This window comes from Tamandua tetradactyla, chromosome X, assembly GCF_023851605.1.
Source record: "Tamandua tetradactyla isolate mTamTet1 chromosome X, mTamTet1.pri, whole genome shotgun sequence".
Taxonomy (NCBI): Eukaryota; Metazoa; Chordata; class Mammalia; order Pilosa; family Myrmecophagidae; genus Tamandua; species Tamandua tetradactyla.
In genome coordinates, this window is record NC_135353.1 from 143526255 (window position 1) to 143544948 (window position 18694).

General features: G+C 36.7%; 1 protein-coding gene across 1 annotated transcript; it reads left to right on the forward strand.

Moving 5' to 3' along the window:
* Positions 1–2920: 2920 nt before the first annotated feature.
* Positions 2921–17409, forward strand: TASL (TLR adaptor interacting with endolysosomal SLC15A4). Its single transcript, XM_077146117.1, has 2 exons — positions 2921–3054; positions 10805–17409. Exon 2 carries the CDS (start codon positions 10806–10808, stop codon positions 11718–11720), a length of 915 nt encoding a protein of 304 aa, XP_077002232.1. The 5' UTR covers positions 2921–3054; position 10805; the 3' UTR covers positions 11721–17409.
* The last annotated feature ends 1285 nt before the right edge of the window (positions 17410–18694 follow it).

The following is an 18694-nucleotide window of genomic DNA, read 5'->3' on the forward strand; positions in this document are numbered from 1 at the left end:
CATGTAAAAAAAAAAATAATAAGAGAAGGTTAGGAAATAGAGTCAAATACTGTAGAGATGTCAAAGAGGATCCAGACTGAGGTAAAGGCCATTAAGCTTGATGATTAAGAGGCCTTAGTAACTTTGAAAAAGTAGGATCAGTTCTGTCCTTTGAGCATTGGGAGAGAAAACTGTATTGTAAATGGCTGGAAAGTATATTTTAGAAAGACAGAGAACTTAGCCTGAGATAGTTGAGGTTTGATGAAATATTTGTGAACTGATGAGTTATATTGTGTGTCTGTGTGTGTCCTTCTTCACTTATAGAAAGACACTAATGGGTTTTTATCTTGGGTTGGAAATTGGCAAGTAGAGTGTGGCAGAAAGACATACTGTTTAGGAATTTGAAAGTGCACTTTGAGGTGACTGAAGGGTGGACAGGTTGGAGGAAATCTGGAGAGAACTGGGGGTGAATTAGATATGGATGACATCCATATCCATAGCCATTCCATATGACATGATGGAAATAGCTTGGTGGAGGGCTTTTCACCAGGAGACATAATGGAGTAACAAGATTAAGATCCATTTAGTAGCACAGAAATCAAGGCAATAGCTCTTTACCTACCATTCCGTAGATTGATAGAAAAAATTCATTATAAGATTTCATCTACAAAAGATACTTATTCTATGATAGCCAGCACAGAGAAAGCAGTTTAAAGTTTAAAGCTGTGACATAAGCTCCGTTTTCAGCAAAAGAAAAATGATAGATGCCAACTTCTTGTTTATAAAAAAAAATTTTCAGAAAGTGTGATTTTCATAAAATGGGTAAGGTAAGAGACAAAGTCAAGATTAATTATAATAAAATAATAATAAATAATAAAAATAATAACAAGTCTGCATATTTTATTTGAATAAGATAAGAAATGTAACTTAATCAAACTTAGAGCAGATGGAATCTCCCCATACTGGTTATTGCACAGCACTGCCAGGTGAGTTCTTGGGAATCACCAGAAAGTTGATCTGGAGGGGTAGATAAGACCCATTCCAGCATATTCTCAGTATATCTGGTTGTGACTGACTCTAAATTAATATGAAATAAAACAACGTTCGACCCTGAAAGTGCTATGATCTCTGTCTCTGTCTCTCTCTCTCTCTCTCTTTTTTTTTTTTGTATGCTGTATGGCAGGATTACATTTCATTCTATTTCCATGTGAGTATCCCTTATTGCAGCCCCATTTGTTGAATTTTTGTTTGTTTTTTGTTTATTTGTTTGCTTTTTTGGGAAGTGCATGGGCCAGGCAGGAATCGAACCTGGGTCTCCCACATAGCAGGTGAGAATTCTACCACTGTACTACCTTTGCACCTCCACGCTATGATCTCTTGATCACAGCTATGTTCTTTCTGGGTTACAAGAAGCTGGAGACATCTATGGACCTGATTTTATAAGATTACGGGGCAACTGAACTGCCCCTGGGGCAATGAGTCTGTTATTTTCTGGTGGTGACAGGTTAAGTTAGACTCAGGACTAGTTATGTAACTGTCCACTTTATGTCCCAGATGTGGGGACCTGCCTTTTCAACGGAACCTAAGTAATGTTCCCTGAAGTGATGCAGAAAATCATGAAAAACACGTTAACAGAAATGAGAATGCTAGTGCACCTTTTAAGATTTCTATAAGTCATATTTCAGAGGTAAACAAAACAAACTCATTAAGTGGAAATGTTCACATATTCCAAGTTTGGAACTTAGCTTTGATCAGAGTTAGGTAAAGAAAGACAATGAAAGGTGTTAATATTTGGGCAGATTTTGAAAAAAATAATTTTTCTGCTTTTGGGCTAGAAGAACTAACCCATTTTCAGGTAGACTTGCCTATCCTCCAGGAAAGCCAGATTATAATGCTTTTGGATTGTAAAATTAAAGTTAAATTGGCCTTAAAAATACTTGTTTTAAGAATGAAAATGTAATATGTGCACATAGTAGAAATTTCAGAAGGGTGTAGAGTGAAAAATAAGTCACATTTTAAAAAGGCAATTGTTATTTTTATTTTCTTGAATATCCCTATGGAAATATTCTATGTATAAGCAAGCATATCTACATATATGTATTCCTTTAAAACTACAAATTGGAGCATACTAAATGTTCTTGATGAGCAATGTATCTTGAAGATCCTTTCCTATCATCAGATATAAAACTATTTCACTCTCATAACTCCATAGTATTCTACAGTAAGGATATGCTCTCATCTGTTTAAACAATAATTTATTTATGGATATTTTTTCTCAAGTTGTTTACTATCTTAAACAATGTTGCATTAAATATCTTTTCACATATGTCTTTGTGACAGGTGCAAATATATCACCAGGATAAATTCATAGAAATGGAATTGCTGGGTTAAAGGGTATGAATATTTAAAATTTTCACAGATACTGGGGAAGCACCCTCTAAAGATGTTTACATTCTCACCAATAGTATAAGAGCGTACCTGTTTCTGCACAACCTTGCCCACACTCGATTTTTTATCTTTGTTAATCTGATGGAGAAAACTTTCCATTTTCATTTAAAAAAAATTATAATTGAAAACCAACATTTCTTAGAAATTATAGATTACTGATGAAACTGAGAATTTCCTGTAGTCACATATGACTTTGGCTCATTTTTTTGGGAGAGGGATTCTAGAGAGTTTATTATTTCAGGAGTAAATTTAATCATGTTGATAGGGTCCTTAAATAACGTGTTACAATAAACTATTTTAACAAGAGACAGTTTCATAGATAGGTTTCATTTTTCAAAAAAGGGGAAGAAACACCATTCTGTGGCTTGATGTGAGTTTGTCGGTTATTACCCCCTCCCCGGGACTTCCCACTGCTTCGTTAGGGCAAATTAGACTTGAGGAAAACCCGCTCCCCCACCCCCGTAGTCTCAGTTATAAACAGAATAACACTGCAAAGAGCAGCTTAGTTTATCAGTGCAAGGAAGACTCAGCAATAGCTTGCGAACATTTCTGGAAAGAGCACAGGCTGACTTGCCATCTCTAATGGTCGATTGTGTTTCTGCCAGAGGAGCATATTAATTACCGAAGGTAAGAAAACAAAGGCAAAGGGCCTAACAACCCTGCTAACATTTTCTATAATTCCCTTTCTCACATTTTCTTAGCCATTTATTATCAGAACTCAGATCCAATCTTATGATATCTAAAACTATTTTCTAGCTTGCTGAATCAGAGATAAGGGGGATACTAAGGAAGCATTCAGTAAAGTTGGATGATAAAGAGAATTTACTTTTTTTTTTTTTTTTTTTTGCATGGGCAGGCACTGAGAATTGAACCCGGGTCTCCAGCATGGCAGGCAGGAACTGTGCCTGCTGAGCCACCGTGGCCCACCTGATAAAGAGAAACTAAACATGCCTCTCTCTTACCTACTAAGTTACATTTTGGACATCCTTGTTTTAAAAAAAAAATTATTAATAAAACCAATCAACATTCAATATGAACATTCCATCAGATGTTATTTTAATTATCTGATTGTAAAGCATCCTTTTTTATTTTTTATTTTTTGCATGGGCAGGCTCCGGGAATCGAACCCAAGTCTCTGGCATGGCAGGTGGGAATTCTGCCGCTGAGCCACTGTTGCCCACCTTAAAGCATCTTTTTTAAAGCATTTTTTTTTACCTTAACTTTGTGACGGGTCTTATCAAGCATGCGTTACATAATTTATTCAGTTCTTTATCACTAATTGTTGCACAGTTTTCAATTGTGCTAAATTTTTAAAAGAAGGTGTAAAATCTTAAGCAGAATTTTGCAGGGGCAACACCACACACAGCTCTTGGATTCAGTTACAGTGAAGGAGTATTAGAGATAATAAAATTACAATTAATTCCGATTGGATTTGACTCTGAATTATTCAGTTTAGTGAGCTTGTGATAACTGTTTTCTACATGGCAGGACATACCCCGAGGAAATATGATCTGTAGTGATGATGCTTTCTGAATAGTTACCTGGATGCTTTGAGGAAAGCCTCCCTGTTGGAATTAAAAATAGTGCATGCATGGGTGGGCTTTTGAATTATCATTTAACCTGCTCAGTCATTTTCTTGTACATATATATATATATATATATATATATCTGTGCTTGTATATAGACCTGGTTTGGTATGAATATTCGTGTTGATATTTTTATAACATTTCTTGTGTAGATCAGTGTGAGAAGATTGTATTTCTGAGCTTGAGGTGCCTCTTGCAGCAGTGAAAAGTATTTGAAACCTGTGTTAAACATTCCTAAAAATGGAACGACTATACAGTGAACACCCTATTTCCATCATGTAGATTAACCAGTTGTTAACATTTTGCCACAGCTACACACACACACTCTCTCTCTCTTCTTTCTTTCTCTCTCACCCACACGTGCATGCACACACACACACACACACACACACAAACACACAGAATTCTAGTCCCGCTGGATTGTTTGAGAGTATATAGCAGTTGACTTTAAGAGATATGGGACCCATGGCTACTTCAGTGTGTATCTCTTAAGAATAAGCGTGATCTTCTATCTAATTCTAATACATTTATTAACTCCAAGGGAATTAAACATCAGTACTATTATAACTATGTATGGTCCATGTTCAAATTTCCCCAATTATCCACATGTCCTCGAACATTTTTATATTTTAAATTCAAATTCAAAATCCAATCAGGGATCTTGGATTGTGTTTATTTGTCATGCCTCTTACCATTAACATCAATGATGTTGAATTACTCAGTGTATTTTGACACAAAATGAGAGCACTAGAAAAATAAGAAACATGATCATAATGTTTACTTTTTCAATTTGTGAGAGATGTCGAGTAAGGATATGTGGGGAGATGGAAAGTTCTGCTAATGGATGGTGGTGGGGAGGGCAGCACAACATTGTAAATGTAACTGATCCCACTATGATATGCTTGGGAGCGGTTGATATGGGAAGGCCTATGTTTTATAGATATCGTCACAATTTTTAAAAAAGAACAACCAAAGAGACAGTGACAGTTAAATACAATACATGATCCTGGACTAGATCTAATAATGGAGGAGAAAAGGCCTCAAAAGACATTATAGGGGCATAAGAAAAACTTGGAATACAGACTATAATATTCATATCAATGTTACATTTCTTCAAGTTGACAACTGCCTTATGGTGGTTATATAAGTGAATATCATTATCCTTGGGAAATGTACATGGAAATATTACGTGTTCAAGGAGCATGATGTATACAATCTACTCTTAAATTTTATTTATTTATTTTTTTTCTCTTAAATTTTAGAAAATAGATAGGAAGACAGACAGATGGTAGATAGATGGATAGATAGATAGATAGAACGAATGATGAGGCAAATATGGCAAATGTTAAAAGTTGGTGGGTCTGGGTACTGGATGGGGAATATTTTGGAATTCTCTGTATGGGTTTGTGTTAATTTTGCAAATTTCCTGTATGTTTGAAATTATTTCAAGATAAAAAAGTTAAGAATGAAAAATAGACTGCAAAGAAACATCCAAGCTATGACAAAATGCGTTTACTAATATTTCTGTACCAAAATTTACATCTTTTGAAATAAGAAAATCCACATTTCAGACAAAGCCCTGGAAATAGCTATTAACATTGATCATAAGGATCTAAGCAGAACTAAATAGAAAATTATTTACTTACTTGGTGATGTCATTATGGAAACAGAGGCCTTTCGAATATTAATTATTTTATCTTAACCATCGAGTTAGACTTTCATAAATAAATTCATTAGTTAAGACAGATTTCATATTTGATGAAAGAGCAGATAATCCCGAATTACATATTTTGTAACAGGAATTGAAATAAGGATGAGTGATACTTGAGAAAATCCTTCAATAAATGCTCTAAGAGATGAAACAGTAGATAGATTATAACCTAAGGTATGTGATTCAATAAATTTCCAGCTCTAAAGAACATGTATTTTAAAGATAAGAGTAGGGATAATTGCAGACACTATTTTAGACAGAGATATCCTTCCTAAATAAATCCCTCAATGTGGGTAAAATTCTTGTTTCATTCACTGAAAAACAAAGCCTTTAATATAGATTTTTAAAATTATTATAATGAGAAGAACAAATGAATATTCAAGTATTTCAAAGCTTTTCGGTGGTTTATTTGCGAGTTCCAAGAATCAATAAGGCCTTAAATAACATTTACATTGGAATGATGGGAACTAGAATTTAGATCATAGGGGAAATAGGTGGAGAGATGAAAAGGGCACTTGTGAAGATTTAGGAGTATTAAAAAATAAGACCTGTGATATATTACCGACATATAATTTTAACAAGACAGTTCGTGTCACCCTCAAATTTTTTTTTTATTTTTAAAAAACATTTTTATTGTGAAATAAAACATAAAAAAACAATACATTTCAAAGTACATTGTAACAAGATGTTACAGAGCAAATTTCAGAGATTGATATGGGTTGTTATTCCACAATTTCAGGTTTTTCCTTCTAGCTGCTCCAAGACACTAGAGACTAAAAGAAAATACCAATATAATAATTTAGCAGTCATATTCATTTGTTAAATCCTATCTTCTCTGTTACAACTCCTCCTTCTCATTTTATCCTTCTCCCAATCTTTACAGGTACTTGGGCTGTGGCCATTCTAACTATTTTATGTTGGAAAAGGCTGTTGATAAATGGGATAGGGGGATGGAACTAGTTGATGTTCTGGAGAGGCTGCCCCCTCTAGGTTTCAGGGCATACCTGGCCTAGGAACCATCTCGAGGTTGGAGGTTTCTGAAAAGTAATCTTAGTGTGTGAAACTTTTGTAGAATCTCAGATACAGCCCTGGGTGTTTTTTAGGATTAACAGGAATGGTTTTGGTTGGTGGCGGCAAACTGTGGTAATTGGCAATATCTAGCTGAAGCTTGTGTGAGAGTAGCCTCCAGAATAGCCTCTTGACTCTATTTGAACTCTCTTAGCCACTGATTCCTTATTTTGTTACATTTCGTTTCTCCTTTTTTGTCAGAAAGGCATTGTTGATCACCCTCAAATTTAAGCCATAGAATAAACTTGCTCATTTGTTTGGCAAACGAAATAATAATACTAATAATGATGTGTTGGAAAATGTCATTGGAAGCAATTTCAAACATTGCTGATGTGACAGCAAATCTGTCCTAGCTGTTTGCAAGGCAGTTTGGCAATAGCTATGATTGAGCAATTCCACTTCTCCAAATCTGGTCTAAGGAAACATTTATGGAGGCATATCCAGTGATTACACATAGTGAAAAAGTGAGAAAACCTCAATGTCCATGATGAGAAATGATTTACTAAAAGAAAATGTTCCTATAGATGTAATATTGCATAACTATTAAAAGGTAGATCTGTATAAACAGACAGGCTGATTGGTGAGAACCAAACTGCAGCCCCGGTAGCTAGGTTCAAGATCCCTTATGAGCCAGTAGATAGCTTTTTCCTGCTGTTATTTCCATGAAGTCATATCCTGTGATGCCGGGAGGCAGCCCTGCCCCATCAGCTCCATTTGTGTGCAGCTGCTGCTGGTGTCTTCTTTACACCTCAGTCTCCATCGAGGCTCTCAGATATCTTAATTTGCATGGGCCCCAAATGCCCTTCAGATACAGAAGCTGTTCTGCTGCCTTATCACCCCCAAATCTCCCCACTCCCCATCAATCCCCAATTATTCATTTCAAGGACTGTTCCAATGGTGTATTTAGTGTTTAAGTTAGCAACTGGTTTTTGCTGAAGTTTCATATAATCCTGAATACTGGGGTAGCGGAGAGAATAAACCAGAATCCTCTTCTCTTTTAGGGACAAGAATTCTGTATAGACGGCCAGGGGCTGTGAAATGTTAGTATATGAGATGAAGCTAAGCGAATATGGGTGGTGGGGACAGAGTTTGGACAGGGAACCAGGGCTCTCAGAACTGAAGAAAAATGTGCAGATGCTTAAAAATGGGCATGGTGTTTGGGGAAACTGGGAGGAGCCCAGCACCGCGAGGGTTCCAGGTCCCATGGGAACAGAGATGAGGTCGGGAAGACAGACAAGGACCACATATCATGAGAGCCTAAGAATGGATTTATCCTGGAGGCAATGGGGAGCTATTTATGTCTAAACAGGGCATCAAAAATATTAAATAACCCTGTGGAGAGCAGTTGGAGAGGAGCAGTCCAGAAGGCTTAAAAGGCAATTGTAAAATTAGGGGTGAGGGGATGCCAGGTTCTAGCAGGCATGGTTAAGGAAAATTTTCATTTGATTAGATTCAAACTGCAATTTTTTTTTTCACTTGCAAAGCCAGAGGATAAATGATTTGTATGCCTTAGAAACATATGAGGGTGGATATACTATTGGAATGTGCTTATAGACCTCTGGGCTGCCCCTCTGTGTGGGGGGTGGTGGTGATGCAGGAGCGTTTTCTGTAATCCGCCGTACCTTCCTTCCTTCCTTTATTTGGCAAGTGCTGCTATTATTAAATGGAGTCAAGGCTGATACCCTTTCCCTGGAAGAAGTGGTTGTTCGTTGTCATGACCGTGTGATAGTAACTGCACTCTACTGTGCAGTAGTGTGATGTGTTATTTAGAACAGAGCACAATCTTTGGAGTTTGTAAACTTGGGTTCGAGTGTTGCCGCTAGGATTTAGTAGCTGTGGGAACCGGGGAAGATTATCTGTCATATCTGAATCTTGGTGTACTCATTTGGAAAATACAGATTATGAGAATACCTAATAATATTCAGCATTTTTGAAATATTAGGGGTAATGTATGGAAAGCACCTGGCACACAGTTGCTATTATTATTATATTATATCCAACTCATTGCATGTACTTTTTGACTTAGGTTAGTAGTTGGCCAGCCACATCTCAGGGACCAAATCGGCCTGTCTCCTGTTTTATGAAATAAAGTTTATCTGGAGAGTCATGCTCATCCATTTACATATGGTCTGTGGTTGCTTCTGTGCTACAATGTCAGAGTTGAGTAGTTACGACAGAGACATACGGCCTGCAAAGCCTCATATATTTATTATCTGGCCCTTTATAGAAAAAGTTTGCTGTCCCCTAACTTAGGTTTTTCCAAATGCTGTCATAAAGTTCTTTGCTCTTAAGGTTTTTTTCTTTGACTCCATGTTTGCGTGTAAATTAAAAGTGCATCTATAATACAAAACTTGTAATAACAGTTTCCTGAAAAACTATGCAAACGCTAGACTAGAAGGAAGACATCTTATTGCAGTTTCTTCTGAAATCCATGTAAATGATTTAACAAGGTACTGCACTTCAGCTTGTATTTCTAAGTTATGAATTTGTACATAGGTTAATTTTGGTATTCCCCTGTCTGGTAATGATTAATGTAGCCTAAGTTTGCCTAGAACATCTCATCTGCAATTGCCCTTAGCTGTCTTTTCCTTCACACTTAGCCAGTTATGGAAAATTTTAAGTATATATAGCTTCTCTATTATGAGAAACAAATTCCTGTGATAAAATATCTTTGAGCAATTGAAGTAATTCATCAGTTTAAGTTTTAGTGTCACAGATGAGAAGTCTAATAAATATGGTAGCATTTATTTGAAGTATGTATTTTTAATACCTTATAAAGAATTTTACAGATAATCACTGAGAATTAAGAAAAAATGCCAACAATTCATTCAAAAACTCAAATAATTTTTCTCTATTAAAAAATTTGAAGATGCTATCACGTGATGCACTCTTTTCATTCTAATGGTACATTAAAGGGTTGTCATGAAGATTAAATGCATTAATGTAGGTATAATTTTTGTTTATAACTTTTACATGTTATTTTATTCTCCACACAGCTAAAGTGAGCTTTCAGAAGCTGCCTTAGTGTGCTCTCTGCTGCCCTCTGCTGCTCATTTACATAAATGAATTTCGATTCTGATTAATGCTCACTTAATCCATAAACTCATGCAACATTAAAATTTGAGGGGACTCTAGAGATATTTTAATCCCACATTCTCAATTTCCAGATGAGAAGTTGTGTCTTTAACAGGTTAACTGACATGTGAACGTGGGCTCTGTGGTCTTTCATGATGGGCGGATAGTGAAATAATTTTATACCATGCAATTGGCATCAATTAATTCAAATTAACACATAGCTTTTGGTACCTCCTAAATGCAAATAACTGTGCTAACTCCTAGAAATAAAATACAAAGATGAGTAAGATAGAACTCTTGCTTTCATTAGAATTTGCCACTTATTTCCTCATTATTTTTCTTGTAACCCACTGTCCAGACTATCCATATTGCTTCCCAAATTACAACTTTTCAATCACTTTCCATTTCCTAGGGGACAATGTGCAGATGCTTTCTCACGACCCCCAAGTCCCTTCATGATTCAATTTCATTCTGTTTTCCCAACCCTTTCTACTTATGCTCAGCTTCTTCATATATTGTGACTTCGTCATACCACCATATTATCTTATAACTCTGTACCTATGGCTGGAATTCCTTTTTACTGTTCACAATTCAGCTGAAATATCACCACCTCTGTAACACATCCCATGACTTCTTCCCTATTGCCATAGGCTGTGCTAGGGGCCCCTTCTCTATACTTCCTTTCTGCCTATCGCTATTATAATATTGGACTTGTTTATATTCAGTGGAAAGCTTTCTAAAGGGTAGAACTGTGTCTTAGTCATCTTTATCTTTATACATATCATCTTTTTATCTCTAGCACATGCCATAGTGAAGGCTGGGCGAATGAATGAAATGGCTTCATTTATTGACTTTTACTTTTTTGCTCTGTTAACTTCCAACTTTTGAAGACTCAGTCTTCTTTTACTCCATTGTTACTCATCAACTCTCTTTCCAGAATGCTGTCAGAAGGGTATCTCACTGGACTTGCCTACTGGAATGATATCCACTGGGGTTGTGCATCTTGTAATGAGCAGGTGACTGAAGAAAAGGAAGAGAAGACAAATTCTGCTACCACTGTTTCCTATTCCTCTGTGAATGAAACACAAGTCAGAAGTCTCTACGTGAGCTGCAAATCCTCTGGCGACTTCATTCCTTCAGCACATTCAAGAGACAACCAGCACAGTAGAAATCAGAGGCCCATAGTGATACAGACAGATCCCAATCCTGTGTTTGAAAGTCCAACCTCGACTACAGTTGAAATATGTAGAGGCCCTAGTACAAGCAGAGAAACCTACTTGGTCCCATCTTCCTGTAAAAGTATTTGCAAGAATTACAATGACTTACATATTGCAGGGGGCCAGGTGATGGCCATTAATTCCGTGTCAACAGACTTTCCCTCTAAGAACAGTTTTGAATACGGCCCTTTGCTGAAGTCATCAGAGATTTTTTTGCCCATGGAGGATTCCATTTCCACGCAATCCAGTAATTTGCCCCCCAAACCTATTCAGCGGTACTCATCCTACTGGAGAATAACCAGCATCAAAGAGAAAAGCAGCCTGCAAATGCAGAAGCCTATTTCTAATGCGATGCTCAATGAATACCTAGAGGAGAAGGTGGTTGAGTTATATCAGCAGTACATTATGGACACTGTATTTCATGACAGTTCTCCTACCCAGATTCTGGCGTCTGAACTCATCATGACAAGTGTAGATCAAATTAGTCTTCAAGTGTCTAAAGAGAAGAACCTGGGGACCTCAAAAGCCAGAGACATAGTCATTAACCGCCTGTTACAACTGGTTTCAACCTCAACCTCGACTGAAATCAGCACTCCTAGTCTCCATATTTCTCAGTATAATAGTGTGAATCCATAGAGAGGATCCGCTCATTCCTGTATCTCAACTACTCAAACCAAAAGCAACACTTCATTACATTTGTTCTGAGATTGTGCAGGAGGGGTTCGTGGAGGAAGTTCAGAGCTAGAGAAGTAAAAGGTCAGCTATAGAAATCAGGTGTGAGTTTAAGGGAAGCCTCATAATATTACGTATAATGAAGAAATGTGGAAAAAGGAACTATAAAGTATTATTTCAAAGAGAGGGTTATTCAGCAAAGTAAGCAAAAATAAATACGATAAAAAAGAAATGGTTATGGTTCATCTAAGGAGGTATAGATCTCGAAAAAGAAGAAAAAGAATCCAAATAAGAAGGAAGCACACTATGGCAAAAGCAAAACCAGAAGACTTCTGAGTAAAGAGTTGAGAATATGTTGTTTGTTACCCAAATAAATTCCTCCAAGTTGTTTCTTCTTGGGGAAAATGGACTGTAGAAGGCTGTTATGTTTTGGTAAAATGGTTCAAATATATTTTTTAAAAGATATGTTTATATCTCTTTTTTCTGTTTTCTCTGTTATCAGTAGATCCTTTAGAGATCCATTCTTTATAAACATTAAAATTGTAGCAAATTCAATTGTGTTTTTATTTTTAAATGATTGCTTAGTTACAGCCAGAGCCACCAAATAGCCACTCAAATCCCCTTACTTTTGTTTTCTAGTGGAAATTATTTCTAAGCGGAGAACAACACATAAAGACCATTTAAAATATCTAGTTTCATTTTGTTGTGTATGATTTTCTTGAAGTATTAAGCTTCCAAAAGAAATTATGAATCTTGTTTTTCTTTTCCTTCTCCCCATGCTCTCTTGACATTTTTAGGACTGATTAAGAATGTTTTTCCATTTTGTGACAAATGAAAATTATATGAAATTCAAATTTCAGTGCCTAAATAATATTGGAACACAACCACACTCATTAGTTTACATATTATCTGTGGCTGCTTTCACACTACAGTGGTAACTTGAGTAGATGGGGCAGAGACTGCCAGGCCTGCAAAGCTTAAAGCATTTACCATCTGGCCTTTTACAGAAAAAGTTTGCCAACTGTGCTCTAAAGTAGTGCCTTGTCATCTTAATTCAGCCTCCCTGGGGAAATAGATTCTGAGATGGAGATTGGTGAGCAGGAATTTACTGGTGAGTCATCTCAGGAACAACCCCGTGAAGGAGTGAGAGAAGAGGTGGCCACAGAGGCCTCAGCCAATCTCACAGGGAACTCTGAAGCCAGGATCACCCTTCAAAATGGTTCCAAAGGGAGACAAGAGGGTTGGCTTTTGTTCCTTAGCATCAACCAGAAAGGGGTGTAACCTTCGCTGAGGCAGTTCAGTCCAGGGCAATTCCCAAAGTGATTATCAGCTGTGAGCCTTCAGCAGCCAAACTCTAAGGGAAATGAGCTGCTTGTCCCGAAGGAGCAATCTGGGTGGAGTGCTGCAGCATCTTCTACCTTTCTCAGTAAGTATTTTTACAGAGAATGAATATATTTTTTCCCAACCTATAATGTTGTGTAAGGAAATCTGATTTGAGGTAATTATTCTGAAATATTATTCCCTGTTTAAAATATACCCAAATAATGTCTACTATGTATTAATTGCCTGCTATGTGCTTGGCACTTTGTTAAGCAATTTGCATGAATTATCATATTTAATTGTCAAAATTATCACAACTTCTTGGCCTTTTGGCTAAGATCAAGTGTAATTCTCATAATCACCTTATGAGAGAGAGTGTATATTATTATTCCTGTTTTACTGATGAGTCAGCTGGGCTTTGCAAAGCTAAATGATTTGTACAAGGCCACACACAACGGGCGGTAGAAGTGGATCTGGATCCAGTTCCATTTAATTGGAAGGTCCTTGTTCTTTTTTTTTTTAATAGTTTTATTTACACATCGTACAATCCACCCTAAGTGTACAATTAGTAGCTCTTGGTATAATCACATAGTGATGCATTCACCACTACAATCTATATGAGGACATTTCTATTGCTTTTGAAAAGAAAGAAGAAAGTAAAAAAAAAGAAGAAATCCCATACCCCTCCCTTATATCCTTCTTTTATTGACAATTAGCTTTGGTATTTTGCCTTTTTTACTATTAATGAACGAATATTACAATGTTACTGTTAACTATAGACCCTAGCTTGCATTAATTATATTTTTCTCTATATATATCATCCAGTTTTTAACAAATAGTGAAATACATTTGTTCTTATTCATGTAATAACTTTCCTATATTTGTATAATTAACCACCATCATCCACTCTAGGTTTCACAAATTTATATAGTCCCGGTTTTTATTCTCTATCTTTCCTTCTGATGTCATACGTATTCCCAGCCTTCCTCTTTCAACCGTATTCACACTCAGCTTTGTTCATCATACTTAACATGATTGTGCTACCATTGCACAGTATTGTGCTATCCTTTTCTGAAACCTTTACAATTTTGCGAAACATTCTGTACTCCTGAGCGTCAAATGCCCAATCTCTACCATCTTTCTCGCTCCTGGTAACTTGTGTTCTCAAATTTAGCTCTCAGTGTTTTCTCATTATATTTCATATTAATGAGACCATACAGTATTTGTCCTTTTGTTTCTAAGGCCCTTGTTGTTGTCTTTTTTTACAATATGAACATTCTTTTTTTCATCACATAGCTGTATATTCATCATCATGACCATTTCTTAGAACATTTGCATCAATTCAGAAAAAAGAAGTTAAAAGGAAACAGAAAAAAATTCATGCATACTATACCCCTTACCCTTCCCTTTCACTGATCATTAGCATTTCAATCTGCTAAATTTATTTTAACATTTGTTCCCCCTATTAGTTACTAATTTTTAATCCATATTTTTAAATTAAAAAATATGACAAACACAAACATTCTTAACATATGATCATTCCATTCTACATATATAATCAGTAATTCACAATATCATCATATAGTTGTGTGTTCATCATCATGATCCTTTCTTAGAACATTTGCATCAATTCAGAAAAAGAAATAAAAAGACAACAGAAAAAATCTCATACATACCGTACCCCTTACCCCTCCCTTTCACTGATTACTAGCATTTCAATCTAAATTTATTTTAACATTTGTTCCCCCTATTATTTACTTTTATTCCATGTGTTTTACTCGTCTGTTGATAAGGTAGGTAAAAGGAGCATCAGACACAAGGTTTTCACAATCACACAGTCACATTGTGAAAGCTATATCATTATACAATCATATTCAAGAAACATGGTTACTGGAACACAGCTCTACATTTTCAGGCAGTTCCCTCCAGCCTGTCCATCACATCTTGACTAACAAGGTGATATCTATTGAATGCATAAGAATAACCTCCAGGATAACCTCTCAACTCTGTTTGGAATCTCTCAGCCATTGACACTTTATTTTGTCTCATTTCTCTCTTCCCCCTTTTGGTCGAGAAGGTTTTCTCAATCCCTTCATGCTGAGCCTCAGCTCATTCTAGGTCCGTCCTATGTTTTACTCATCTGTCCATAGGTAGATAAAAGAAGCATCAGATACAAGGTTTTCACAATCACACAGTGACATTGGGAAAGCTGTATCATTATACAATCACCTTCAAGAAACATGGCTACTGGAACACAGCTCTACATTTTCAGGCAGTTCCCTCCAATCTCTCTGTTATGCCTTAACTAAAACGGTGATATCTATTGAATGTGTAAGAATAACTTCCAGGATAACCTCTCGACTCTGTTTGGAATCTCTCAGCCATTGACACTTTCTTTTGTCTCATTTCTCTCTTCCCCCTTTTGGTCTTGAAGGTTTTCTCAATCCCTTGATGCTGAGTCCCAACTCATTCTAGGATTTCTGTCCCACATTGCCAGGAAGGTCCATACCCTTGGGAGTTGTGTCCCACGTAGAGAGGGGGAGGGAGGGCGGTGAGTTTGCTTGTTGTGTTGGCTGAGAGAGAAAGGCCACATCTGAGCAACAAAAGAGGTTCTCTGGTGACTCTTAGGCCTAGTTTTAAGTAGGTTTAGCCTATCCTATGGGGGGATAAGTTTCATATGAACAAACCCCAAGATTGAGGGCTCAGTCCATTGCGTTCATTATCCCCACTGCTTGTGAGAATATCAGGAACTCTCCACATGGGAAAGTTGAATTTGCCCCCTTTCTTGCCATTCCCCCAAAGGGACCTTGCAAATACTTTTCCATTCACTGTTCAAATAACTCTGGGATTTATTGATACATCACTCTGGACAAACCTACAAGACCTCATGCCCTACTCAAGTTTGCATGTACTCATTGTGTTCAACTTAACTGTCCACATAAGTTATATTACTAGTTGCACTAAGCAAAATATAAATTTGGTACCAAATAAACATTTTTTGCTTTAGTTTCACAGATAAGTTAAAGTTTTAAAATATGAATTACCATCCATTTTCAACACTCTGCAGTATAAGATCTATCAATGAATTTTAATATACAGTGTACAGAGTTCATTGATAAGGTTTCAAATTCCACGTTGCATTTAACCTTTAAGAAACTACCACTTGTTGTTTTAGCACCCTGCATTATTGACATTCATTTGTTCTTCCTCATGCAAAACGTTTTTAAATTTTTACATTTACTCACTATCATTATACACTCTAGGCATTCCTAGATTATACCATCTTAGTCTTTATTGTATATGTTTCCTTCTGATTTCATCTGTGCCCCCGTAAGGACCTTGTTCTTAACTTCTACCATCACCTCTCTCCTGTTGACCACTGCATTTGTCTAATTCAAGACTAATTCCCCATTCCAAGGGAAGTTAATTCAATCTCTTTTCCACTACGGTACTTCATTTTCTCTTGGAATGTTTTGCTTGTTGTGCTATTTGTTTATTACTTGTCTCCTGTTCCCCCAGAATGTAAGATTTGATTTATTCATTTGTTTCTACTACGTCCAAAACAACACTTGCCCATAGTAGACACCTTGTTAAGATTTGTCAAATCAGTAAGTCATGGCTATGCCAGAGACTGCATCTGGTGGACAAAGTGAAATGCCATGAATACAAAATTCTGACAAGAAAGGAAAGAAGTGCTATTGAGGTTTCCTTCTGAAGGAGAAAACTAACTGAATAAATGAGGTTGATTTTTCATAACATATCAGTAAATGGTATAACAAAGTACATTATACTAAAATATCATATTGAGTTAGAAAAGGAAAACATAAAAAAATTGAAAAATTATAGTGGGGATAGGGGATATGGGATGTTTTGGGTATTCTTTTTTTTTTTTACTTTTATTCTTGTTTTTATTTTTTTGGAGTAATGAGAATGTTCAAAAAAAATCAATAGTGATGATGAAGGCGCATCTATATGATGATACTGTGAACCATTGATTATACACTTTGGATGATTATATGGTGTGTGAATATATAATATATCTCAATAAAAATATCATCATGCATATTTTCCGTTTTGCTTACTGAGAAATAATTTGTTATGAAGTAGACTGGCTCACTTTTTCAATGAGCATTTATTTGATATTGGTTTTTATTGGGGGGGTCTTGGAGTATTGTGTATTAAGCCTATCAGGGAAGACACATGCATACACATGCACACACACACCGGGGTAGGTCCTGTACTTTGCAAACTTCTTTGTTATTGGAGACACTTAGCAAGTAAGTAGGAAATAAGTAACAGTGTCACCTATTAAGCAAGACCGGGTACCAACAAGAATAAGATTATCAATGCTCGCAACTCAATTGCAGTAGGTACTGAAAAGGTGACATACTGGAGAATACTGGACAGTGGAGGAGACCAGTGCAAGGGAAGCTTCCAAGGGGGGAAATGACAATTTAAATGATCTTGAAGGACAAGATAAGATATAAGCAGATAGATAGGAGAGGTGTCCCAGGTAGAGGTGTGAGAGTATATGGTGTGCAGGGAATCAAGTCAGAGAATGTTTTGATATCTTAAATGTATTTTAAGTAAGGTGAAGTATGTGGTTGGTGGAAGAATAAAAAGAGGTATTGGGTTCTAGAAAAGCAGGAATTTGGACCTACATTCTGACAACTGGCCACTCTCCTTAAAGTGGCAGCAAGGCTTGAAGGAGGATTGGCCTTGTGATAGATGGAACTACAGGAAACCTGGGTTCCATCTGTAACCTAGAATCAGCAGACATCTGAAGACCCTGGAGACCCAAAGGAACTATGCCAATGGGACAATAGGCCTCTTAGTAGTGACCTGTGGTAAGCTGTGTCTACTAATGACTAACAGTCTATGACTTAAAGGTCATCCACAAATTCCTGCCTTGTACCCTGCCATTCCTTGGCGTTGTGTAGGATTCCAGGACTGTGGTATAACTTTGGGGAAGGAGCAAAGAATCTAAGAATGACTGAAGTGAAAATTTCTGCCAGCGTGGGAGAATGGAGGCTCAGAGTCAGAAATTCAGTTGTAAGAGAGAAAAGGAGAAGGAGAGGGAGAGGGAGGGAGGAAGGGAGAAAAGAAAGGAAAAAAAAGAGAAAAGGAGAGAAAGGAAGGAAGAAAAGAAAGGAAAGGAAGAAAGAGAAAGGAAGGAAGGAAGAAAAGGTGCTATTATTGTACTCGAGAGTGTGGAGAAATTGAAGTTGTAGTAATTAGACTCCTTCTCTTCCGCCATATTTTGGGAGGAAATAGCCCAAAGACAGAAATCTCCAACTTATGAAGCAACAGCATTGTGAGAGTGACCAGTGAAAAGCTATGTTTAGCTCTAGTCTAATGGAGTGGGGGACGCAATGGAAATAGGGAAATTGCCTCCCTCTCTTCCTCCTTTCCTCTTTTCTTTATCTCTTTCCTTCCTTCCTTCTTCCTTATTTATTTGATGAAATGCAAATTAATGAAGTGTTAATTTATACACGTTGCCAAAAGGAAATTCAACTAGAAGCAGCAGACATCTGGAGACATTGGAGACGTGAAGGGACCATGCCGATGGGTCTTCCAGTTTCCCTGCTAGCAAGGCCCATAATACTCTACATATTTAT